The sequence below is a fragment of the Martes martes genome (assembly GCF_963455335.1).
Source record: "Martes martes genome assembly, chromosome: 5".
Classification (NCBI taxonomy): Eukaryota; Metazoa; Chordata; class Mammalia; order Carnivora; family Mustelidae; genus Martes; species Martes martes.
In genome coordinates, this window is record NC_137892.1 from 124,966,207 (window position 1) to 124,993,119 (window position 26,913).

A 26,913-nucleotide genomic window follows, 5' to 3' on the forward strand; every position below is an offset into this window, starting at 1 on the left:
TTTAATGATGGGTATCAGTTAGCCTAGGACAACTAAGTACATTAAGTGAGAGAAATGTTCTGTTTTTCTGCCTTTAATAAAGTGCAAGTTGCTGCAATAACTAAATGTGCTGTTTGGACATTGTATGTACATCTGCTTCCTTGAAATTACAGTTTAAGCTAGAGATTATAGATTTAAGAGACATTTTGTCCAAGTTCAGAATCTGTATGGTATTAAAAGCTCTAGAGAAAGTGGGGACAAATAAAAAATAGAATCCTGACACATATACTGAGAAGAGCAAGAACATATGGGTGGAAAGATAAAGTTAGTCTTTGGTTATTGAAAACATTTTCAAATACTTTTAAGTGTCTTCCAGAAAAGATAGATATATTTGATAATTTGACAGTTAAAACTATTCTGGAAGTGATAGGGGAAAAAAGTGATGCTGTAGTAACAAGACAGTTTTTTAAAATTTAAACTTATTTACATAACAAATGAGAGATAAAAAGATTGTTATATGCAAAGAATTCTTAAAATTGATTAAAAAAGGGACAAGCCAAGAGAAGACTGGACAGAATACAGATTGGCAGTTCCAAAATAGTAAATGACCAGACTTTCAAACTATTGCGAAGAAGTGAGGTCGATACCTGTCATTGGCAAAATTTAGAAGGAACTAAAATAAGTTTGCCAATGGGAAAAGGAATACTCTGAAGTACTGCTAGAAAATGTATTGTTAGAGCCTATTTTAAAAGACAGTCTCGTGCCACCTATCAGAATGATAGCTGCATCAACCCAGTCACTCTCCATACAGTTGTATGGGGTTTATAGCCCTTAGAAATCAAAACACTAGTGGGTAAGGATGTATTTAATTTAAATATGTTAATAGCATTATTATTGTTTACAGTGGGAAGATGTTGGGAACAGTGGGAATAATGGTTGGGGAAAACTTAATCTATACCGTAGAATATTTATGGCTGTTAAGAACTGTGCTAAGACCTACACCATTTAACTTGGCAGAATTTCCAAGAAATTAAGAAAAGGTTGTTAGATTGACACACTCTTCAGTTTTTGAATGTGATTACTTGTGTGGAGAAAAAAACATGGGAGACTTCAAAAAGCATCTAAGAAATAAAACCTAGCATGTGTATGTCCCCATGTTTTATGTTTATGTTGTATGCTACTAACTTCCAGGAATGTTAAGTTAATAAAAAGCAGCAGACAAGAATGAATAGGATGCTTTTATTTCAGTTTAAAACAATAACAGCTTATATCTTTGAATTGGTCAACATCTCCATTCCCATATGTGTGTCTTGAGTTCATCAGTGAGTGTAGATAGGAGCGTGGAAATGGGTAATGCCATGCTGTTTTAACACAGGTTACCTCGGGGCAGAGAATTGGGTGTGGAATGTTGATGACTTAGCTCTAACTGAAACAAGTCTAAATTTATTACTTTTGTAATTTAAAAATTGCAAACACCAATCCTTCCTGCCAGATTAGATGTTGTTATGTTTGTAATCAGTACTAGAACATGCCAGAGAACAGGGCAGGTTTATACTTGAGTATCCATCAAACTAGAGATAAATGGAGAGCCTGTTTTCCCTTTACATAAAAAATTTTGTTAGTCAAACAACTCTAAATGAAGTTGTTAAAATATACATGTGATCTTGCAAAATAATTGAGTTATTGAAATAATTGAGAAATAATGTGTTGCTTTCTTGTATCATAATTCAAATTACATAATTATCTCTCACCCCCTCTTTTTTTTTCCAGATGATCAGTAGAATTGAATATGTGCATACAAAGAATTTTATACACAGAGACATTAAGCCAGATAACTTCCTAATGGGTATTGGGCGTCACTGTAATAAGGTTAGTCAAATGTTCTTTGCATGAAAGAACAAAGAGTTAAAAACTCCCAAGAATTGCTTTGGTAAACTTTCAGTCTTTAAAAAGTCATAGGAAATTGTATTTGCTGTTGATGATTGCTTTAAAAGATTGTGCTAGAAGGATAATCAGCTAACTCTATTAACTTAGTAACTTGAAGTAAATTTTCTCCCAACTTACCCAACCAGGGTTAATTATCTGTATGGAAATAAAAAATTCCCAAGGGCTTTATAGTGAAATGTAATATCTGTTATTTAATTATTAAACAGTTGTATCTGTTTTTCACTCATTCAAATAGTAAAAAAACCCATATTCTTTTTTTCCTGAATGCTAAAATCAGATTTTAACCTTTGTCTCTGAAGTGTGGGTTTTGTAATATATGTGCTTGTGCCAGCGTGGGAACCACTGACCCATCTGTCACCATGGCGTTAACATTTGCTGACTGAGCATGATCATAATGAGAATTCTTCAGTCCTTGGATTTGTGTATTCAAAAGGATAACTTTTGGGCCTGCTTCAAAAGTAGTTGACAGTTTCTTACTTGGGTGCCAGTTGGGCAGATTCTCCACCCCACCTTCCCCTTTCAAAGGAAAATATATAGTCAAGTGAAACGAACATTCATACAACAAAATTAGTGTTCATTGGGGTCTCAGAATGGTTAACATACGGGGTGATCGGGTTTTAGCTAGTGACGCATGACTGCAGTTAGAAACTAACTGTGTTGAAATTTTTTCTGCAATGATTAGTTTTATTGAGTGAATTGCTTTTATTTATCGATTCAATGTTGAGCTCGGGCAGACAGGCAGCATTGGCAATGCACTAAGCATGTTATGATCTGATGATCTGATAGAAATTCTCAACTTCAGGACAACTTGGGGCTTTTTGGTTTTTGTGGTTTTTTGTTTTGTTTTGTTTTGTTTTTGGAAGGAAGATTCCCATTTGTTTTATTAAATAACTAGGAAATGTTTTGGTGTTTTTAGGTCTGGCTATAAATGTTTACCTTTGTTTGCCTGTATGAATGCCAACTTGTAGCCATTACCATTAGAACTGGTGTTATTTGTTAATGTGTGAGACATTAATGTTGATCTGACCAAGTTTTAGGAAATTAAATTTTTTTTGTTGAAAGCTAAACTTTAAATAATGAAAGGTGTATATATTTACATATAACTTATCTTGCCATTCCCAGATTGCTGCTGCTGCTTATTTTTTTTCTAATACTATGTAGCTTCTGTCTCTGAAGCATCCAGGTTATTAATTGTTATTGCAAAACCTGGTAATTAAATAGAAAAAAAAATGACTGGTCTTAATTTTTGGGGCAGTTTTGTTAGTTTGACCCTGATCTTTTGGCCATTTCCCAGCCCTCTTTCCCCATTTTCTTCCTGCTAAAGACCCGTTATCCTCTTGTGATCTGTGTTCTGCATGTCGACATTGCAGTACATGGTTTTTGTCTTTAAATGACCTAGATAATACCTCTTTGCTCCCCCCCTTTAAAAATAGCTTGTTAATTACATAGTTGTGTTAGGATATCCAATTTGCCCCGTGATGAAACGTTTTTAGGATCTTGTGTCCTCTCGAGAGAGAATTAAAAAAAAAAAACACTGTGGAGCTGCTTGCTGTTAATACAGTTCAGAGAGACCCTAGAGTAGAAGTGTAGTGTTTCACTTAACTAAGATTCAAATTCTAAATGTTGTTCTTGAACATTTTAGATTAGTGTTTTGTTTATGTAGTTGGTTTTTAGTGTTTTCTTTCTGTATTGTAGTTTGAAAAAAATGCCAGTTTTATGAGACTGGATTCTTTGGTTAGCTTGTTGTAGTAGTTTTCTATTCATGGGGGAGAAAAGAGTGGGGGGCTTTTGAGGTGTTTTTGTTTTGTTTTTGTTTTTGTTTTAAGTCAAATTTCTTACTCGGAAAATTGTTCTGAATTTGATATTTTAGGAGTGACCACTCCAATCTTAGTGAATTTGTTCATCTCTTCCAGTAATCAGCCCTGCATGCTTATGAAAACCAATTTTGAGGTGACTAAATGCCTTCTACCTCTTCCTTACTGAAGATTTTTTTTCCCCTGTACAATCTTTTTTGGGGAAGGGCAGATTGTGATACCAAATATTGCAGAGCCAAATTCCCCATTTTTGATTAAAAAATTAAAAGAGCCAAATGTCACCATTGCTATCCCTGATTCAGGCAGTGACACAATATAGTGGCATTAAAAACTTGAGTACTTTCCAGAATTCAAATGTTCTTGAGCATGTGATTCTTATTTGGAAAACTGAGAAGCTACAGTGCTTGGTGGAAGAAGGATGGCATTTGGCTACCCTGTTCTTTCTCTAATGCCTCGGTGTTGCCTGTCTGCGCCGGCCATTGTTGCAATGTAAGCAATACTGTTTGATGCACTGCCACCCTCTATTGTCTGTTTAGTGTTTAGAATCTCCAGTGGGGAAGAGGAAAAGAAGCATGACTGTTAGTACTTCTCAGGACCCATCTTTCTCAGGATTAAACCAGGTCTGAAACTGTCTCCTATTCCAACCTCAATCCCAAATTCATGTGCTTTTCTTTTTTATTGTTTTATTTTGATTATTTTTGTTTTGTTTTAATTCTGGAGAATGTAGATCTTGCTCAAGCATCTCTTACGTTGGCATTATTCAGACATACTTGGCAAACATATAACATTACTAAGATTTTTTTTTCGTGGCTTTTGCTTAAAATTTGTAAAGTTTAGAGAAAACCTAAATGAAAATAGGATTATGTTTAGATCTTTAACATCCTTCATGAGGAAATGATATGTTGGTCTAGTATTGAAATTCTTTGTCTAATGGTAAACTTGAGATAGACTGTTTAGTTTTTAAAAATGTATTTGGAGTTGAAGAACTTAATGCATGAAATATATCTAAATTCAGTTGCATCAGTGCTGTGTGATGAATATATTCTGCCTCAACTCTCTTCCCCTTCCCTAGTGAACTTCAGGTAAGTGTAGATCAGATTTGAGATCTAGTGTTTCTAGAATTGATTTTCCTCAATCTGTGAATTCTCCAACTTCAACCAAATGGCATGAGATGATGAAAGAGCATTATGTGCCCTGGAACTAGGAGACATTGCAGTCTGACAGTATAACAGTAACATCATTGAAGCACTTACCAAATAATTACCAATTAATAACACATAAGATAAATTAAAGGAATGCATAACCTGATGATTTAGTGTTTGGCAAGCTAAGTAAACACCCTAGTAATTTTCTTTTAAAATATTTTTTATGTAGGTGGAACTCTTCGCATTTTCTTTCACTTTCATAGAAGTTAGTGAGCTTTGTTAACTTCTTGAGTAAATGAATCTTCTTCATACAATTTAGTGTATACTGAGAAGGAAGTATGTATTGGCATGAGGAATCAAAAGAGAAAAGTTGTACCTGGTGTATGAGCATACTTTGTAGTTTCAAAGTATGTTCTATACTTTGCACCACATACATCATCTGGGTGATCATTTAATCCTTTTCCATACTGCCCAGCATTATTCCAGGTACCATCTTCTGCTGTTAAATAGGTTTCCGAAATTCAAACTGAACTTTCATTTACAAAGAAATAATAATTGTGACTGATTCTTAATTGGAGGTAGGGAGAGGAGTTGCTGCGTAATTAGGCAGATTATAAAGCACCTAGTGCCCTATGTTTGCTTATCCATTCATTCACACATTTAATTTATATTTTGTAGTATAATCATTTAATAATTTCCATAAATTGAATTGTTTATTTTCTCTACATACAGGTTAGCTGGGTTGTGAAGAAAAGTGATCTTTTGTGTTTAAATTTTTGGGGAGATCGAGAAATGTGACCCCTGGTTAAGAGAAAAATTGCTCGATATACTAAAAACTAAAATTAGAGATAGTGTTTCTGAGAACAGTGCACCTCTGCTGGATGGAGTTACCCCAGTGTGTCCAACATTAATTCATCCCCACATGCCTTGCATTCTATAAGACAGGCACAGATTTTACTTGGAACACTAAATACAAATGCACAGAAAAGCAGCTTGACCTACCAAAGAAATTAGACTTCTTTTGCATATACAAACCTATGAAAAATACATTATCTTACAACTTACTGAATATTGGCTTTTCCTTGTTTGGTTCTTTATATATTTGCGGCTGTTTGGTTGTATCTTTGGTTGTATCTGGTGGTGTCATGTAAACACTTCCATTATGTTTATATTCATTTTTAAATTGAAAGCAGAGAGGGTTGCTAAAGAAGCTTGATAGTACCAGATGATGAACTACCAAGAGATTTAGATTTTTTTTTAATTTTAAATAATCTTCCTCTTCAGTTGTTCACTCTTAAAATAAGATAGTTCTGTTTAGCAGTTTAATTCTTTTTCCTGACTCATTCATTCTCAGTTTTTATAAGAGAAAATTTAGAGTTGATTTGGTTTGTAGCTTTTGTTTATTAAGTTGAAGATATTTGAGAAGATAGTGTTTGTTTTCTTAATAAACCACATTTCATCCTTTAGAGTCGTGGAAAGAAAGAATTCTAGTAAATGCTGAGTTTTCATAAAATAATCTTTTATAAAGTTGTGAGAAAATGTCTGGTTACTGAGTTGCAAATGGAGCTGCTGAATATAGATTTAGACAGGAATGAAACTATCAGGTATAATCACGTGAGAGTTGTTCCTGTCTTCTCCTCTGCTTTGAAGTACTAAAAGAAGCAATCCCAGAAAATATCTTTTAGAGGAAAGTATGGCCTAATCATCTTTTGTTTAAAACCCACATAATTCTTAGGGGTATTTTTAAAGATACTGTGAAGCTGGATGTCCTTTTGTGTTTGTTTTGCCTTGTTTTCTTTTCAGTGTGAATATGGAGAACTTAAGTCATAGTTTTTGGTTTGCTTAACAGAAATGTATTTTGCTCATTTTAATATTTGTATGCTGAGCCCATTTGAATGTGAGCTTTATTTCTCTTTGTTTTGTAACACTTTATCATAGACGTATAATAATGCAGTTGCTGAGGAAGTGAATTTAATCTTACTAGAGTGCTCTCTTCCATTTAAATTTTATTAAAAATTTAATCTTCATTCTTTTATAGTAGACCAGGTGAAAATAAGTATCTCCTTGTCACACTGGTGACACAAGCGCAAACCTCAATGTCTTTCCCATCCCGCTGTCCAGTTAAGGCTGGGGTACAATGCCTGCCTGATACAAGTGTTTTTTTCCTCTTCTCTTCTCCTCCCCTCCCCTCCCCTCCCCTTTCCTTCCTTCCTTCTTCCTTCCTTCCTTCCAAGATTTATTTATATTTAAGTACTCTCTATGCCCAATATAGGGTTTGAACAACCCTGAGATTGAGTCTCATGCTCTTAAACTGAGCCAGCCAGGAACCCCTTGATCAAAGTGTTTTTCATCCTCCTAAGAGAGGCAAATATTTGATCACATCTTTTCTCTAAATCAATCACTTTATTTATTCTTATACAGACCCTAGTAGGCTAGGTAACAGTTTTCCTAGGATATCACAGTTTATAAACTGGGCAGAAGGGATCCAAAATTTACTTAATGGAAAGAAGAACTATAAAATATAGGTATAACTAGGGAGAAAAAAGTTTAGGACTGTATACTGTAAGGTCACATAGACCTGCCTTGTTGGATAATTTTTGTAAACATAACTTTAATAAGTGAATTTATGATCAAGACTAAAAATTGAAGATTATTTTGCTTTAGAAGGTAGGTAAATATGAATGTATTTTGGATTTTTTTCCTTTTTGATCAAAACCAGGTTTTTTCCTCCTTTAAAGTGTTAATGATGAAGAATAAACTTCAGTTACTTTAAAAAATTAGCTACATTATAAATGAGTATCTTATTCCCTGTGTACCATATAAATAAGACAGCACTAAACATTATTTTGTTCTAAAATATTAGTCTGGTTTTTAGTTATTAGCTCCTTTAAACTAATTTTAAGTTATCTTGATATAAGCAAATACTAAGTACTTCTTAAAGATTTTCTATCAACTTACTGTATTTCCCAGAAGGTTAACTTGATACATGGATAAATGTCAGTGAGAAGTTGTAGAATGTAATGCATGCTTTTTTTAAAAAGTCCTTATTTTTTGTTAATAAAAATCTTGGTTTTGTTGTCAGTATCAAACTTTGTCTAATTTTAAATAATGAACATTCTGTTGGCATACTGAATGAAGAATGTCCTTTGTAAAATGGAAGAATTCCACATAGTTTATGTTTAGTTTTTGAAACCTCATGCTTATTTACCAACAAAGCAGGATGACAGATTTCATCATGGCACACAGCACACTTCTCAACTCTTATCAAACATGTATATATTTCTCCGCTACTCTTCTAAAGACAGGCTCCTGAGTGTGTAGTAACTGGGCCTGTGAAGTTGGTTCAGCTCACAAGGATCAACCACTTAACTGTTTTCTTTTAACTTGTTCTATTGATGAGGACTAGTAGAAGTCTGTTGAAGTGTTAAGTTTATTCATGTTTTCTGCCTGTGATACTTTATTTTGATACAGTTGAACTAGATAGTATAAATGCCATTTAATGACTAAAAAGCAGTTCATTTGAACAAGGTTGGAAGCCTAATACCTCTTTATTTTCTTTTAAAGTTATTCCTTATTGATTTTGGTTTGGCCAAAAAGTACAGAGACAACAGGACAAGGCAACACATACCATACAGAGAAGATAAAAATCTCACTGGCACTGCCCGATACGCTAGCATCAATGCACATCTTGGTATTGAACAGAGGTGAGTTTGAAAAATTAATGTGTTAATCAGCTCCATAGCAATAGTCACTAAAGGGTTTTTGGAAATACTTTAACTAGTTTCTTCTGATATGTAAAGATGTCTCTTGGCTGAGGATTTGAAGGATGCTTGTTAATCCTTTCACCTGTTGGCTTTAGTCCCTGCTGAAAAGCCAATTAAATGAGAGACCTTTTGTGTTTGTTAAAGGTTAAAGGTATGTTAAAGGTTGTCTCTTGGGGAGAAAATATTACCTGATGGAAAACTAGCATACATACAGTTTTATCTTGGTGTATATTTTTTTCTTGCAGCTGAAGGTAGTACTTACTTTCTTAATGCTGATCTTGGGCTTTTTTTATGTTTTAGTAATATAAGTTAAGTTTTGGAGAAGAATGTATTAGTTTCTTATTTTTACAAGGAAAATGTTATCTGAGTCCTGATGGACCAAGAGGGTGTGGGTGGGCCATCTCATGGTTTACTCTTTCACTCCTATGTAAATTAATAGGATCTGGATTGAGGTAAATGATCTCTTTGATTTTTCTGTCTTCATTTTCTATTTCTGGTTTTTCGTCGTTGTCTTTTATCAGTCAGTTTTTGCTCCTTAAAACAAGCATAGAAATGATAAATGATAGGCTTCCAGGTTAGGGAACTTCAAGAGAAGAATTTTAAGCTTAGGAAATGTTCAGTGTATGTGGGTATATATATTCATATAGATGTTTAAATTAGTTTTATTTTATTTTTTAAAGATTTTATTTGTCAGAGAGAAAGAGCACGGGCAGGGGGAGCTGCAGGCCGAGGGAGAAGCACACTCCTCACTGAGCAGGGAGCAGGATGAGAGACTTGATACCAGGACCTTGGGATCATGGCCTGAGCCAAAGGCGACTGAACCACCCAGGGGGAGCCTCTCCCTGTGCTACTACTCCCCCTGCTTGTGTTGTCTCAACTCTGTTTTAAATAAATAAACAAAATCTTTTTATAAATAAATAAAATGTTAATTTATTTCAGGATTCCTCAAGTTTTTTGAAATTTTATTTTATTTTATTTTTTTAAGATTTTTATTTATTAGTGAGAGAGAGCGTCAGAGGGAGAAGCAGACTCCCCGTGGAGCAGGGAGCCTGATATGGGACTCCATCTCCGAAATCATGACCTGAGCCAAAGGCAGTTGCTTAATCAACCGAGCCACCCAGGAACCCCCTCAAGTTCTTTTTTATAAGCTTCTGCAAAACTTAAAAGTGTCCTGCTACTTTGTTCTTCCATCTTCATTAACTTCATTTAGAAAGTTGTTCGGCTAAATCCTTTTTGTTCTTTAGAAATCAAATTGCAGGACTGTTGGATTTTATGATTTCGTGTTCTGTGAGAAAATTTTGTTTAGAATTAACTCTTTATGGTTAAAAAAAAAAAAGTAACTCTTTATGAACTTTTTTTTTTTTTTTTTTTTAACTTTAAGCACCTTCTTTCACAAGTCACCAATTGCTCTTTCTCCTCACTTGGGAAAACTTCTTGTGTACCTGTCTTTCTTTCACATTTTCCATAATAATTCCAACTCATAACTTTACATTTTCTTTTCTAGTCGCCGAGATGACATGGAATCATTAGGATATGTTTTGATGTATTTTAATAGAACCAGCCTGCCATGGCAAGGACTAAAGGTACATGAGACTCTCATTACCAGTTTTTTGTTTTAAGAATAAAAATACGTATCATAGATGAACTTTAAGATCCCTTTCAAACATGAGGCTTTCCAAGAGTGAATTATCTTTATTTTGTATCTTTTGGGAAAATAAAATATGATCATTTTAGCAAGAATAAAGTTAATCGAATCCTGTAGTCAGGCCTAAAGAGTAATTTCCTTTAGAATAGTAAGCAGGTACCCATTGGTAACCAGTAGTTTTATCTGAATGGAAATTGACATGGGCTAATTAAAGGTGGAGATGGTCTCATTTTGATGTATTGCCAGTATGTTGAAAATGTATACTTTTATGTGTAGTAAAACTGGTTCTTCCAGTAATACTAGCTATCTTACTTAATTATCCTAACATTTGTTTCTATTAATTAGGACTTTCATCTTGACTTTTATGAGTGTCTGTTAATGATAACTTACCGTGTCCTAGAATTTGAAAGCTATTTTGACACTTTATTGGTCCTTTATTTATTTATTTATTTTTAAAGATTGATTTTATTTATCTGAGAGAGACACATAGTGAGACAGGTAATCTAAGCAGGGGGAGTGGGAAAGAGAGAAGCAGGCTTCCTGCAGGGCAAGGAGCCTGACGCAGGGCTCGATCCCAGGACCCTGGGATCATGACCTGAGCTTAACGACTGAGCCACCCAGGTGCCCCATTTTATTGGTCCTTCAAAGGAAAATGGTCCCTGTATTTATTGAGCATCTGTGAACTAGATAGTTGCTCCATGCTTATGTGGGTAGCTCTATCCAATATGAATTATTTTTACGTTGGAAAATTATTTTCACTTCACATAATAATATTACTAAATGATGGGCACTGTTTTTGTTATTTATCTCCTTCCCTCGTGTTGAATATGGGTTGTGAAAACTCATTTCAGATTTAACTTCACTCATTAAATCATGTTCTTATTAACTCACTCTTTCCTAACAGCTAAAAATGTTTTAAAAATAGAAACTCACATAAAAATAACAGCTTAGGGTTGGAAAATTTTTGTATATTGTACTTTGATTTCTTTTTTTTCTAGGTTTTGATTTCTCTTGAGTCTCAAGTTTACGTTTATGTCTAGTGGGTTAAAACTCAAAAGGTTCTTCTCAGTAGTAGTAAATATGTCTCTGGTTTGATTCTTTTTTCCCACAGGCTGCAACAAAAAAACAAAAATACGAAAAGATTAGTGAAAAGAAGATGTCCACTCCTGTTGAAGTTTTATGTAAGGTAAGTGTACATAATGGCTATTTTCTTTTCTTTCTTTCTTTTTTTTTTAATATAAATAATCCAAGAAGTCTGGAATTTAAACATCCTATTCAGTACCTATTTGCCATTTTAAACGTATGTTTTGGTAATTCTGAGTATCTTGGAGTGGCTTGAATATATGGGTCATTTTAAATAAGCCTTCTATGTTTCTCTTTAGTTTGGACCCCATAATCTGTTAAAAATTAGAGGAAGAAGAGGGCAGGTTAAGTTTTCTAGTGGAACCTCACCAATTTTTGACAAAATTAGGAAATATTCTCCTTATCCCTAAACTGGTACTAGCAAAGAAGGGATATTGACAATTGTCAGGGACATCAAGGAGTAGAGAAACAAAGGCAGATCACAGCAATCCAGAATAGCCAGTGTCCAACAGTATAGATGACAGTTTGAGTCAGGCTCATTTCCCTGAAATCTCAAGACTTTGTTAGAGAAACCTGTAAGTTGAGAATGGAGAAGGAGCTGTGTCATGATGAATAACCATGGTATTTTCTATTGAAAGAAAACCACATGGTCCTCTCTCAGACAATTGCATACCTGAAATTATTAGGAAACAGGATGTAATTATATAGTTGGGTGTTAGAAGGGGGAAGTGAACTTGGTATTGAAACAGTACTTTGTGGAAGGGGGAGAGGTGATGTTTTTATGTCTCCCTGTCCACAAATTTGCTTTTCTCTTCTCTAGATCTACAGTAAAGGAGGAGGGGTTGGGGTGGGTAAGAGACTGTCATCTTTTCTGAGTCTCTGGGGTTTGTTTTAAATTATGAAATACATTTTAGGTCAATGAATAAAATGTTCGTGTGTTATAGTATACCCAGTTAACTTTAAAATCTGTGTAGTTCAGGAAGCAAAATTTGTTTTCTGTACAGTACTATACCTGTGCAACATCATGATTCATTTGGATTACTGGAAAAGTCAGACATTTTTACAGGAAAAACGGGAGGGAGGGTTAGTACATTGTTTGCTTCTGGGTTATGTCTTAATTTTGATCTAGAAATAATGAACTAGGTCTTTACAGATTGGCCACATACAATTGATTGAGTGTGCAGTGAACACATAATTTTAGTGTTACTATAAAGTAGTGAGATTATTTTCAGTTTCATAGTCCAGTGGTAACTACATATTTCATATCTGTAATAACTTATGATATTGGTAGTTTTCTTATGTTAATAAGGTTTTGCCTGTTTTCATAAGGTAGGAATGCATGAAGTAAACTATTTAACTTGTAGTTGTTTAGCTCTGTTTGTAATATACATAAAAGCAAATTCATTTGGTATATGCTGCTTAACATTAACATAGACCATGAATGTATATTACAAATTTTAAAGTCATGTTAAGAGTTTAAATAAAGTGTATAATACATTTATCACTTCAGCTGTCCACTCCTGGAGCAGTGAAGTAGCATAAAATATTAAATCTGTTTATGTCAGTGCAGTGAGTAGAAGTAAATACTGCAAGTATGTCCATTCTATCCCACCTTAACCTCCTGCATGTGAGAAATTTCTCAGAATTGGAAGGTTGTGGGAAGAGACTTAACTTACAACCCTTCACGTGAACATATACTCAAGGCAGGGTGTAGAGATTTTTGTTTAAATTTTTTTGCATTTTCTACATTCCTGCTGGCAAAAGCTTTTTGGCGGTTAATATCTATAGGCTTATAGATGTGTTAAATCCATTTTTGAGAATCTTTCCTAAGAAGCTGAGCACGTAAAGAGTTTATGTCCACAGCTGTACTTATTAATAATGTTTATGAAAGAAAAACTTCAATCGCCTAAATGTATAGTTACAGGAAACAGTTATGATGTATTCACTGGTCTAGATATTATGTACCCATTCAGAAGCTTGTGAAGAGGTTGGAAATAACACAGAAGTATAATTGCAATATAATGTTAGTGGGAAAACAGAATATGTTATGTATGCATTATGATCATGTTACGGAAAAAAACCAAATCCAAACCCAGTCTGGTCGTGATTGATCTGTATGACAACAGTGGTTGTGCTATATGTTTGTACTCTTGGTGATTTTACTTTTCTGTTTATGTAGGTATATACAGTTACACCAAATAAAGTAATTACACAATTGGGAAGAAAGTGCCAGTTCATTGACCTGTTGTGGAAAAGAACCTTGGTGGCTTTCATTTGGTCATTTCTTCATTGTTGCTGTTGAATTATTAGACAATGATAAAATAATAGCAAGTTGGATATCCAGATTATTTAAGAATGTTATACTGTAGGGAAAGGATCCATGTTTCCCCTGCCAGTATTAAAAGATGTACATGATCAGGTGGTCAGGATTTATGAGGATGCCAAGTCATATTATAGTTTAGTTCTCAGATCTTGTGGCAAAGTAGTGAAACACTCCTCAAAAACACCTTTTACTTGTATTTAAATATTTATTTTCCTGTCTTAAATAAACTTTTTCTTGTTTTCTTTTTACTTTGTGTTTTAACTCTTGAACTTGTAGGGGTTTCCTGCAGAATTTGCCATGTACTTAAACTATTGTCGTGGGCTGCGCTTTGAGGAAGCCCCGGATTACATGTATCTGAGGCAGCTATTCCGCATTCTTTTCAGGTCAGTTTTTAAGGTGTTTTTAAGACTGTAGACTCTAGTGAGGGAAACTAGTTAAATCTACCCAACACATCTGTTCTGACAAGTAGCAAATTAAAAGCGGGCCTAACCCATATGAATAAAATTTTAAGAAACTGAGTTTGGAAAAAACACTAAAAGAAAGAGGGGCACCTGGGTGGTTCAGTCAGTTAAGCATCTGCCTTCAGCTCAGGTCATGATCCTGGGGTCCTGGGGTCGAGCCCTACATTGGGCTCCTTGCTCAGTGGGAAGCCTCCTCCCTCTGCCACTGCCCCTGCTTGTGCTCACTCATGTGCTTGCTCTTGCTGTCTGTTAAATAAGTAAATAAAATATTTTTTAAAAAATAAAGAGACTGAGTTTGGCATGTTCCCATTTGTGGTGCAAATGTGCTTGGAATTTTTTTAGTTTGGGATGGAGAAGCTGTTGAATCAGACTCAAAGTAGAATCTAACTTTTCCACGATAATTGCCATACATATTAGAAGTGATTATTGATGGCCCTTGGAACTCTCCAGCCTTGCTACAGTTGTTTTGTTAATAACAATAATAATACAGTTTGTTTTGTTAATAACAAAATTAACTAATTAAGATAGTTACGGGGCCTATGATTATGTGGACGCAGGCCTCAGACTCTAGCGTTCCCTAGGTGCAGCCCAGAAGTGGTCTTGAGCATGGGGGGATTAAAGTACATATGGCCCGAAGTCTTAGTTGGAAGAGGGTAAGAATTGGGGGTAATTCTCTAACCCCAGAAAAGTTGGCTTTACAAGCTACCAGCATACACATCTCCTCCACAAGCTTGTGGTCTTAAACTTATCTGAATAGTTCTTAGGAGGTACCTCCTGGTTGGGTGGTTCCCTAGATAATTGACAGCTTGACTCCATGTTTTTGTTCATGCTGCGGTTCGTTCTCACTCCCCTGCCTCTTTCAAGAAAGTAATAAAGGTGGCTTCTTTCTGAAAAAGATTATTCTTAATGAATACATCAGACTGAAGGGGTGACATCATTCTCCTTCAGTTGTGACTTGTAAAAAGTGGAATTAATGAACTGAACAGTTAAAAAGTCATGTATATGGAATGAAATCTTTTATTAATTTATTTTTATTTTTATTTTTTTAAATTTATTTGTTAGAGAGAGAGAGAGCGAGCGAGCACAGGCAGACAGAGTGGTAGGCAGAGGCAGAGGGAGAAGCAGGCTCCCCGCCGAGCAAGGAGCCCGATGTGGGACTCGATCCCAGGACGCTGAGATCATGACCTGAGCCGAAGGCAGCTGCTCAACCAACTGAGCCACCCAGGCGTCCCTGGAATGAAATCTTTTAGACGCTACCATGCCTAAGAGAAAATACTCTGATTTCCTTAGAAAGTGCCCTCACTGTCTTGAAAGCTCAATAGAGTATTTAACTAGACTATTATTAAAGGATTGACGTATATCATTTTATGTTTTCCAGGACCCTGAACCACCAATATGACTACACATTTGATTGGACAATGTTAAAGCAGAAAGCAGCACAGCAGGCAGCCTCTTCAAGTGGGCAGGGTCAGCAGGCCCAAACCCCCACAGGCAAGCAAACTGACAAAACCAAGAGTAACATGAAAGGTTAGTAGCCAAGAACCAAGTGACGTTACAGGGAACAAATTGAATACAAAATTGGGTAATTCATTCATTTCTAACAGTGTTAGATCGAGGAGGTGGTTTTAAAATAAATAAAAATTTGGCTCTGTGTTTCTAAAAAAAGACGTCCTTGGAAAATTTGACTACTAACTTTAAACCCAAATGTCCTTGTTCATATATATATGTATATGTATTTGTATATACATATATGTGTGTATATATTATATCATTCTCTTGGGATTTTGGGTCATTTTTAACAACTGCATCTTTTTTACTCATTCATTAACCCTTTCCAAAATAAACATTTGGTGTTGGGAATATGGTATAATCAATCAATCCAAAATCCTAGACCTAACACTTGTTGATTTTTAATAATGAATCTGGTTAGTTATGGTATTTGGACTTTATTTCAGACTAACAGTGTTAAGAATTTTTTTCTGCATGTTAATGTTTTAGCATTTAAAATGGGAAATTGTGAACATGATCTAATTTCCGGAGGTGAGTCTGGCATTGCCCCCAAAGTGTCTGTCTTCTCAGTTTCAGAGCATCTCCTTTGTGCTCTTTAAATGCTCAAAGAACTGAAAAGCTCGACCTGTCTTTCCTAAGTCGAAAACCAGATGTCTCTTTTAGTGGCTATTTAACTACAAAAGGTTCTTAATGTCAAAACAATTGTTTTGTTTTGGACTCTATAAAATCTTGCAAATATTCAGGGTCTGGGGGTTTGTTATGGAATTGAATTCTGCTGTTAGGCTTTGCAAAATGAAAAGAAACTTGGGGCAAATGCCACCAAACTACTACTAGTCTATTTCCTATTTGTCTCTGGCACTCTCAGTGCTACTAAGGAGTGGAACTGTTAGGGCACAGCTCCATTCTTGTCACTGTTGCCATACAGTTCGACTCCTGAGTTTCATTGTTTTTGTTTTTCTTTCCGCCCTTTATGGGGCTTACCTCCTGATACCTGCCTACTTTCTGGAAGTGGTGGGCAGGCAAGGTTTGGTTTTTGGTTTCTAATTATTTAATTTCTGAATGACTGCTTTAGTCTGAACTTAATCTTTGGGTCTGTATTTTTAGTATTGTGTTTTTAAAAAAATTTTGTAATTTAAAAATAGACACTAACCTGAGGATACTGTTCAAGAAGTATAATTCACTGATGTCATCCTCATCCCAGCAGCTCATCTATTAGGAATGAAGTTGAGATTCTTCTCTTCCATGTTTCTGTATTTGGGAAGGATTCACAGTTGAAGGCTTAATGTAATGGGGGTTCTTAGATGATGAAATTTCAGCTCAGGATACGCTTGCCTCTGCGTCTCAGTTGGGACTTAATTGTCCCTTTGAGTGTTTTAATCATTGCATGACTGATCACAGTGCCAAGCTCTTAATGAGGTAGGTTGCTAGGTAGTATCTCTTAGAAATGGTCATACCAGTGTAACGTTCTAGACTTAGGACTTGTTACACCTGATTTCTGTAGGGTATTTGCTTTTTTTCATAAAATGAAACCAATTTTTGCCTAAAGCTAGCTGGGATAATAGGATCATCACGAGTTGCAGTTTCTAGAACTAAAATTAGATTGAAATCTTGTCTGATGTAGAACATTTCACTTCAGGCATTCAGCAGCTTTCAGAAAGAATTCCCTTATTTTGAGTTAGTTCCATTGTTAGTTTACTGTGTGTGTCTTTCTCAATAAACAAGAAGAATTTTTGTCCTACCTTATCTAGGTCTTAAAGATGAGAAGTTGGATCCACTGAGTTAGTATGTTTCCTTGGAAAGAAATTGTAATTAAACTTAAGTTTAATCCTTAATTTTGTATTGTAACTATTTTCATAAAAGCAACTTAAAAATCTTATAGGATATTTGGGGTGCCTGGCTGGCTTAGTCAGAGCATGCGACTCTTGATTTCAGGGTCATGAGTTTGAGCCCCATATTGGGGGTAGAGTTTAATTTTTAAAAAAAGAAAGAAAAGAAAATCTTGCCAAATTTTCGTAGCAGTGTTAGACCCAGGGTTTATACAAATTATTTTTCATAAACACCAACCTGTAAAATTTTGAAGAATTGGACTTTGCAGAAAATGTATCACTTATCATTGACTAGTTTCAGAGAAACATTTGAAGTAGTATATTTTGATTTCAAGTGAAATACTGCTTGCTGCTAAAATGTGCGATGCCACAGAATACAAACAACAGAGTTGTATTTGATCTTTTACTTCTTGAAAACATTTATTTTGGTTATAGAGCTCAGTGTCCCAAACAACTATCACATGAAACCCCCTATGTATGAAGCTAGGAAAAGTATAGCAGATCTGAGAGTGGCATGGAATGAGAATGGAGAGCCCATTTCCTTAACTTCCAACCCCAAATCTTCTCTGAGGTCTGGAGTTTGAAGACAGTCACTCTAGATTACTTTATTTCCTGATTTCAGTCTCTAATTAATAAGAGTGGTTGAAAGCACATTCTGTCAAGGTCCAGTACAGTAGTTTTTTATTCAAGGAAGAGCTCATTCAGCTCAGCTATTTGCTGATTCCAAGAAATCTGCTTTCAGTGATGATGATAACACCATAGTACCTTTTCTAATTAAAATTTTAGAAGATGCTTTTTAAATACATCATACCAGTTTCCATTCATGGTGTTACAGTCTCAGGTTTTCCACAGAGAATTGAGTTTCTTAATGAATCTTCAGTAAGTAGGTCTATATATTGCAAGAATATGTATTCCTGGAAAAATCCCCAAATGGTGGTATTGACTAACATTTATATTATTCCTATTTTTTGATAAATTTATATCAAATGTTTCTTCCATGGAAATGTGTAGGTTGTTTCAGCAGTTCACTAAGAATGTCCAAAGACTCTTTAAAGTCTGCCTTAGCTGAGATGGGCTTGTTATATGTAATAGACTTTTTTGCTAATTACTTTTCTAAAGAAAAGATCTTTTGAAATACTCCATTCCAAAGCCCATCAAAAGACTAAGAAACAAGGCACTTCTTGTAAAGCCTACTATGGTCTGTATTAATCTGAAGTGCTCATGTGCCGTGAGATTATAATTACTGTTTTTGTACATACTAAGGAGAAAAATGAAAGATTCGTATCTGAGGCACTTTCAAATTGATTTCACTTCCTTCAACTATATGTGATTATCAGGAGAGTACTTTTCAAGACATTAAGAAGTACTAAAGGAAAAGGAAATATTTTTAGAACATTTAGAATGCAGTTAAATCCACCATTTCTTTAGTTGAGGTCAGAGATGGGGAGAGTTTCAGAAGGTAGTGAAGCCAAGTTGGTTCCTCACATTTCTTTTCTCATCATCTTAATCCATCTGTTCACTACTCCAACCACTGATATCAAGTGTAGTTTTATCATAATATATATGGATGTCAGATTGATGATAGAAGATAGGAGTATTTTTCCATCACATTTTCCTACCATGTCCATGGTCTTCCATATTTTTCCATCACATTTTCCTACCATGTCCGTGGTCTTCCTTGAATTGCCTTCCAGTGTTAATTGGGATTCACATACCATTTATGTCTAGCTTAACTTTTTCTGACTTCGCCAATTGCTGCTAGGAACGTGGCTGGTCACTCAGCAACGTAACCCAAATCACAGGGGAAGACCTTGAAATATCTGGAAACTGATCTTCTCTGAATACACTCAGTCTAAAGAAGTGCCAGGGAGCTACATCTGCTTGCTGAAATTTTTGTCAGCTTTTTTCACTGTGGACAGTACAACTGGAGAGGAAAGAGCCCAGTCACCCAACAGGAAGTGAAGAGAAGTCTGGAAGAATTGATTTGTGGTGATCTGAAGCCCACATCTCCAAGGCTTGCTGGACCTATCAAAAACTTCAACTTGTCAGATTGTCTGGATGGATACCACAACAGTTGGAAGACCTAGAAGAGTACAGTGTTGCTGTGACTCAGTGGTGTATAATGCAGACCATCTACCAGTTGGGGAAGGAATCAGTTGTAACAGGTATTTTAAAATTCAACAACCTCAGAATTCTGTAATAGGGAAGACAAAAGAAATCAGATCGTTAGTCTGGTTTTTTTTTTTTTTTTTTCAAATGCATTTTAGCGGTAATGTGTATCTTGTATACTTAAGTTGTTTGTTTGTAGTGTTAAAAGTAAAATCTATCTTCTATCTTTCCCAACTTCTAATACATTTTTAGTTTAGTTAGGAAAAGTTACTGTAGTTGTTTTTCTTATTTAACTTTTATAGTGCCAGTCTGATTCAGAATTGTCCAAGCCTGATCCTGATTTTTGTGCAACCAAAAAACCCGCACAGGCATGTTGGAGAAAAGTTGACTGATAAATGACATTGCATTTTAAGAATGGATCTTGTCTTCAGACTCCTTTTAAAAAATTATGTTTTCTAAAAAAAATAGTTTTCTACTGTGAAAGGATTCCGAAATTTCAAAGGTCCATCACAGACTTCCAAGCCATAGTGTTATATAAATAGCTCTTTGAACTAGTTTGTGGTTCTATTTAAAAAAAAAGAAAATCAGGGACATCTGAAGTGAATTCACAAATAAAAGCCAATATATACTATATACTCTTCAGATTTTGGAGTAAGGGGTAGAAGGGGGGAGAATCTCAGTAGTGAAATAAATACAAACATTTTTTTCCTTTTGCAGATTTGAAAAGAAACTTAAATGTAGCTATTAACTCAGTGGTCCCAGGAATCATCCAACTCTGTTTTAACTTTGTTTTTTCCTCTTTTTTTTTTTTTTTTTTTTTAAGGAACAAAGGGATCCATTCCTTATTTTAACTGTTGTTGCAGTGAAGATGGGTTTTGGGACTTTTAGAAGCCAGAAGCCAGGAGAGACCACCTAAACTACAAGATAAAAACCAAGGACTCATGCACACTGGGAAAAAGAACACCAGCACTTGAAGATTAAATGTTGAATACCTGCTGAATATTCCCGTTGAGATTTTTCTTAAACTTCCGTTAACATCTTAGGACGGTTCACTGGAGAAACATTGATCCCTGGGTGGAGTATCCTACCATTGGCCAATCTGAAGAGTTAAATCTACGTTTGACTGCTCTCTTCTACCAGGAATATTTATAGGCTAGCCTTTTTTCTGATCCCTTTAAGCAGTTGTAATCATTAATTGACCCAGGAATCTCTAAAATATCAGATTAAAAGATGAACAGTACCATTCTTATCTAGATATAATTTTTATCCCTATTAAAGACGAGAGTTTTCTAATATTTTGACTGACAGTATAACTTAAGCCTTCTTTTTAGTGACAGTGGTTTCCATTTTAAAGCTGTTTGCATATTCAACATAGTAATTAAATTGCTCAATATAATGTAATTGCATAGCTATGATAAATCATTTTCGTAGTTGCGTAAGCATTTTTCATTACCATATTTAAGAAGAATTACAGGACTTAAATGCTCATCTGGGTAAGGGTCATTTCTCTTTAGCTAATTCATACTTTAATCTGCTTTATCATACTCTCCTAACATTGGCATTAGGTTACAGAATATGGTCTGTCTTTAAAATTTAATTCAGGTTTGGTTTGACAGGGTTTTCTTTTTATGCTTACCTTGGTACTTCTGTTTAGTGATAAACACCAAATAGATAATATTCCTTGTGGCAAAGTACATTTTTAGAAAGTTTCACTGTTTTTCATTTTTGGCGTTTGCTTTATGAATTTAGTACTTGGGTAGGCAACAAAGGTCTGTTTTGTACCAACTCCCATTAGTTAATGTGGAGAGAGAAACAAGTGTTTTGATACTTGTTTGTCCTCAGGTCCTAAGCCTAATATATTTTTAAGTGGATGAAGATGACTTTCTGCCCTCAGATGGAAAAATTTAATTACCAAGTCAGACAGTATTAACCAAGAAATGATATATAAATGTCTGATGTTATCTTGGAAGAGAGGGGCCTACATTCATGCAAAGTAAATTACAGAAGCATATTATTTTTATTTATCCCACAAAGCCCATTGAAGATGGTCCAGCAAATGTTTGAAAAACACAAAAAAGGGGGAAGTTTACTGATTAACAAAAACGTGGTGTCAGTGATGAAGAAGTGAGAGATCAAAGTGAGCTACAAGGAGCAGTAATGAGGCAGCTGTAAGAGTTTGCGGGTGGAGGGTGCACCAAGGGGGCACGGACACCTAGAAGGATGGCTGTTACAAGAGAGGTGGTACTTACGGGATTTTGAAGTTGGTGAGAAGTGGGCATATTTCCTTTCTGCCTTTAGCCATAGATGGAACTCGTAGGTAATAGAGATCAGCATTTCTTCTAGTAGTCTTTAGCCACAGATGGAATATGGAGCTATTACCTGAAGCTGTTTGTCTATTCAAATCTCCCTGGATGTGGAAGTCTCAGAGTCTAATTGTGTGGGAGGAGGGTATTGTTTATAGGGTGGGAAGGCTTAGTAAATAAAGACACCCCCACGCCCACCCCAAGGCCTTATTTGTTTATATTTTCAAACGGGGCAAAACCTCACCTTTGTAATGTGATTGATGGAAGCAAAGAATTTTGAAAGGTACATGGTTTCTGTATAAAAGTCATATACTTAACAGGATTGTGTTCTATGGAATAATTCGGTTATGTGTTGAATACATTTGTTATTAAACCTTATTGTTCCTTACTTGTATCAGAAACAATGTGCAGAAGGTTTCCTTCCTGCGCATATATGATTAAAACATTACATACTTTCTAGTTTTAAGGCAAAGCTATCTATTTTTCATTCATTTGATAGATACTTGAACACATAGGTACTAGAGATAATGGAAGTAAACAGAACAAGCTCATTGAAATCACCAGTAATTCTCTAGCTTGAGAATTATATGCTGACTGGGAAGACTGACTCTATACCCCTCCTACCTAAAGGCATCCAGAACAGAAAAGGGCTTTTTGTTTTAAAAAATTGAGTTCTAGTCATCTTCAAATAGATGAAAATGTAACATGAGTCACCACTCTAAAATAATTACTAGCTCAGTTTCACCCAATTTCCCAATTTTGGGTGTAGTTTTTAAAAAATACATATTTTTTAACTTGGAATTTTAACATTGTTTTTTCTGTTTTGATTTTTTTTTTTTTAAACAGGTTTCTAAGCATGAATTGAGGAACAGAAGAAGCAGAGCAGATGATCGGAGCAGCATTTGTTTCTCCCCAAATCTAGGAATTTTAGTTCATATGTACACTAGCCAGTGGTTGTGAACAACCATTTACTTGGTGTAAAGAACTTAATTTCAGTATAAACTGGCTCTGGGCAGCATTGGTGATGCCGTGTCCCGAGTTGTAGCCGCTGTAATTGTGAATATTAACTGAGATAGTGAAACATGGTGTCCGGTTTTCTATTGCATTTTTTCAAGTGGAAAAGTTAACTAAATGGTTGACACACACAAATTGGTGGAGAAATTGTGCATATGCCAATTTTTTTGTTAAAATCTTTTATTTTGAACTATACTGCTTTGAGATCTCATTTCAGAAGAACGGCATGAACAGTCTTCAGCCACAGTTGTGATGGTTGTAAATGCTCACAATTGTGCATTCTTAGGGTTTATCCATCCCTGGGGTTTGCAAGTTGTTCACTTAAAACATTCTTAAAATGGTTGGCTTCTTGTTTGCAAGCCAGCTGATATGGTAGCAACCAAAGATTCCAGTGTTTGAGCATACGAAAGACTCTGCCTGCTTACCCGTGCTAGAAATAACAGCATCTAAAGTGAAGACTTAAGAAAAACTTAGTGACTACTAGATTATCCTTAGGACTCTGCATTAACTCTATAATGTTCTTGGTATTAAAAAAAAAAAAAGCATATTTGTCACAGAAATTTAGTTAACATCTTACAACTGAACATGTATGTATGTTGCTTAGATAAATGTAATCACTGTAAACATCTATATGATCTGGGATTTTGTTTTTATTTTGAAATGGGAGCATTTTTTGTTTACAAGTTCATTAAAAACTAAAAACTGTTTCTGTAAGGAAATGAGATTTTTTTTAACAAAAATGCCTTGCTGACTCACTATGAAATCAAAATCTCCCCAATTTTTTAATAGACTACTTCAAGCCATTTGTTACATACTATTCCTTTGCAAATCATTTTAGATTTAGTGTTAATAACTTTTCCTCAGATTTTTTTTAATTTAAATTTTTGGGGGGGGGTCTGAAGGGGAAAGGCATTCTTCCATTTTTCTTTTTTTAGTGACTTGCAGGCACAGTACCTAGTGCTGCAGCGGCCAGGGCTTGGTGGTGTTAACTCCTGTAGCCTCAGACTACACAGCTGGACTGATTTTGAGTAAGAATGAAAGCGTTAAAGGGTTTAACTACCATTTTGTAGTTTTTCTTTAAATTCCGTGTTAATTGGAGTTGAGCAGATTCTTAACCTTGGAGAGCATCCCACCGGGTGAGGTTCGTGTGATTGCTGACCCTCCCTGAGCCCCTGTTCTTTTCCCTCAGTTACCTGCGCTTCCTCTCAATCTTAAATGCACTCTTTTCTTGCCTCTCTCTGACACAAGAGAAAAAAAAACTTATTGACAGTAATTCTTTAAATAGTGTAATTTATTCATTTATAGCATGTCAAGATAAATTAAAAGAACCTTTGTCTGAAAATGCTGCCAGAAGCCTGTTGTGTAAATGTAGGTATTTTGTAAAAATTACCTTAAAACTGTACATTGACACATGTTCGGTCAGATTGTGTCAGGTTTAAGTTTTATTTTTTCTCTTTTAAAACTACTTTAGCAATAATTAATCCCATGATTACCACATTCTGCTATTAAAGGATCTGTTAGCACCATCACACTGCAGAAATCTTAATGAGTGCGAACTTTTGGGGTAGGCAGCTTATTTGTTTCTTTTCTATCCACTCGTGTCAGTTAAGGTATTTGTTTCTTGACTAATAAACCCTTTGATACTTTTAGCCAGAAATCAGTCTCATAAAGCTATTTTTGAGTATAGTTTGTGTAAAATAAAAATGTTTAGCTTTGGTAATAACTTTTCCAAGCTGAACTCCCTCTAGCAAGATATTTTTCAGTGCTTTTATTTACTATGCACTTAGACTATGCACTTTTTCTGAAATATTTTTGTAACACTTAACTTTTTTGTATTTTTGCCATTTGAAAAGGTTGTGGTGTAGTTGGTCTGTAATTAAGTTGCAGATTTAAAACTGCTGTTAGCTTTGTAAATCAAAATATAGGTGTTTTTGTCCTGGTATATCTTCATTCCACCTGCAGCTGGAGCTGGAATCCCATTGATCTTCTAGCTACCATTCATTTTCTTCACAGTTCACAAAAGAAGAATGTGAAATTCAGTGAATGCTGTTACTAATCCTGTCGGGAGATGAATCTCATTTCACCAAAATTAAATTATGTTTTTCCACTAAAATGATACAAGTTGAAGACACATCACTCTGAAATTGGAAGACCTCACCACTTAAGGCTCCGCAGTGGCTTACCCAGCTGAACTCTAGGTTACTACTCTACTTTGTTCACCCATTGGGGGGTGCAGTTTTTTTAAAATGTTGGGAGATGGCCATTCTAACTACTGTTGAATGTCTCTGTTTTGGGAAGGTATAACAAGAAAATAAAAAAGAATATATATGAAGGGAGAGACTGGTTATCTCCTCCCATATGGTTGTGCTCATGCTCCTATGGCCTACAAATGACATTTTGGAGGTTTGTGTTAACTTTTTCCATCAACAAATAGCAAGAGATTTTCCTATTTCTACTAGTCCTTGCAACACTATTAAAATGTTTCAAGCAGAGAATACTGTAATGATTATAAACTGAATTCTATTGTAATAAGAATAACAAGATTTAGAACCCAAGGCAATAAGCTAGTGTTCCCTAACATTTGCTGAAATAGAGAATGGGTTCTTTTAGCTTGAGTAGAATGAACTGTTGGACTTCTTCTAAGAAGGGTGCCTTAGACCCCCAGCTCCTGAAAATTCAGTAGTCTGCTATAGACTCTCCTAAGCAAATGGGTATGTAGCAACATTTTAGGGTTTTCTCTTTGTTTTTAAAGGATAATTTGATCAAAATGTGAGTAGGTCTGTATGAGGCATAGCAGAGTGTCCGTTTAGCTCAAATACGCTGTCCCCTTTAAAGTGAGACCGAGACTATACCTTGACAGAGTTGGTATTTATTTTTTTGAAATGGCCAAAGATGGTAATGAGTCGAGAGTAAGTAGATCTAATCAGGCTGTGCATTACCAAACAGTACACTGTTGAAGTAAAATGACTTTGTTTTCTGAAATGGCTTGTTAGACAAGTTTTGAGGACATAGGCAAAAGTGCTGAAAATGTTGAGCAATAGGAGAGCTCTTATGTAGCTGTCTGAGGCATGTTTCAAGTTGTGGTCGAATGGCATTGTCTCTTGCTGAGGGTGTGGACCCAGAGTAACTAGAATTTGATGATGAGAAGGAAAACTCGTCAAAGCTGTAGAGATCTGGGAATTCATACTTCATTCAGTTCTTTGGTCTCTGCCCTTTATCAGCCTGGCAGGGTGAACTGATTGCTTCTACCTTTTACCTTTACCAAACCAGATCCCTCGGAGTTTCTTGACGAACTGCTACTATCGGCTACTGTGTACACCTCTCTGGATCAAAAGTTAGGAAGACATGTTTGTAGTGGTGATGGTTTTGAGTACTAGGAGCAGTTCGTTGGTGTCAGTACCACAGAAGACCTGAGCCAGAGCTTCTGGCTCCCTAAGTGACTTCTGAATGGGGAGGAGAGTTAAGTGGAGATGGACGAAGTGTTTTAAGTGACCAGTAAATGAGATTTATGTCCATAGTGGGGAGGCCAACCAGAGTATGCATGAGTTGTAGATGAAAGTAGAAGTGTAGACAGATGTGGGAGCTGATAGGTGAGTGGGGAGGAGCAAACGAGAAATCTGAAAGATGGGACTATGGAAGGTAGAGAACAGCTGCAGGACTGGAAGGGGGTGGGTACAATTCAAGTGCTCTTCGGAAGGATCGCAAAGTACTCTGAGGAGTCAAGTGGAGGTTGGCTATGAGATTAAGCTCTAGTCTAGAGACCGGGGCTGTTCCGTGAAAGCAAAAGGGCATGGGAAACCTGCGAGTACGAAACCAACCTATTCAGAGTCCACATAAAGAGACCTTTATAGTTCATTTCAGTGTAGACAAAAACGGCGGGGGAGGGTTGGTAGTGAAAAAGGATAGTATGGAATCTGCAGGTTATACCCTATTCTGTCAAAATGAAAAATACTGAAGCATTTAGTTACTGAAGGAGACTTTTTAGAGGAAT

General features: G+C 35.5%; 1 protein-coding gene across 5 annotated transcripts in view; it reads left to right on the forward strand.

The window, feature by feature from the left end:
* The window catches only part of CSNK1A1 (casein kinase 1 alpha 1), a 46,640-nt gene extending 21,386 nt beyond the window's left edge, over positions 1 to 25,254 (forward strand). The window contains exons 4-11 of one of the 5 annotated variants that reach the window (XM_080804710.1): positions 1,750 to 1,848; positions 4,277 to 4,360; positions 8,450 to 8,589; positions 10,154 to 10,232; positions 11,406 to 11,480; positions 13,977 to 14,083; positions 15,540 to 15,688; positions 22,755 to 25,254. In XM_080804710.1, coding sequence (XP_080660836.1) covers positions 1,750 to 1,848; positions 4,277 to 4,360; positions 8,450 to 8,589; positions 10,154 to 10,232; positions 11,406 to 11,480; positions 13,977 to 14,083; positions 15,540 to 15,688; positions 22,755 to 22,762 — 741 coding nt within the window. In that variant the 3' untranslated portion in view covers positions 22,763 to 25,254. Of the gene's footprint in view, positions 1 to 1,749; positions 1,849 to 4,276; positions 4,361 to 8,449; positions 8,590 to 10,153; positions 10,233 to 11,405; positions 11,481 to 13,976; positions 14,084 to 15,539; positions 15,689 to 20,428; positions 21,087 to 22,754 lie in introns of those variants that run through there. The other 4 variants (XM_080804711.1, XM_080804714.1, XM_080804713.1 and 1 more) reach the window with 4 other exon arrangements.
* The last annotated feature ends 1,659 nt before the right edge of the window (positions 25,255 to 26,913 follow it).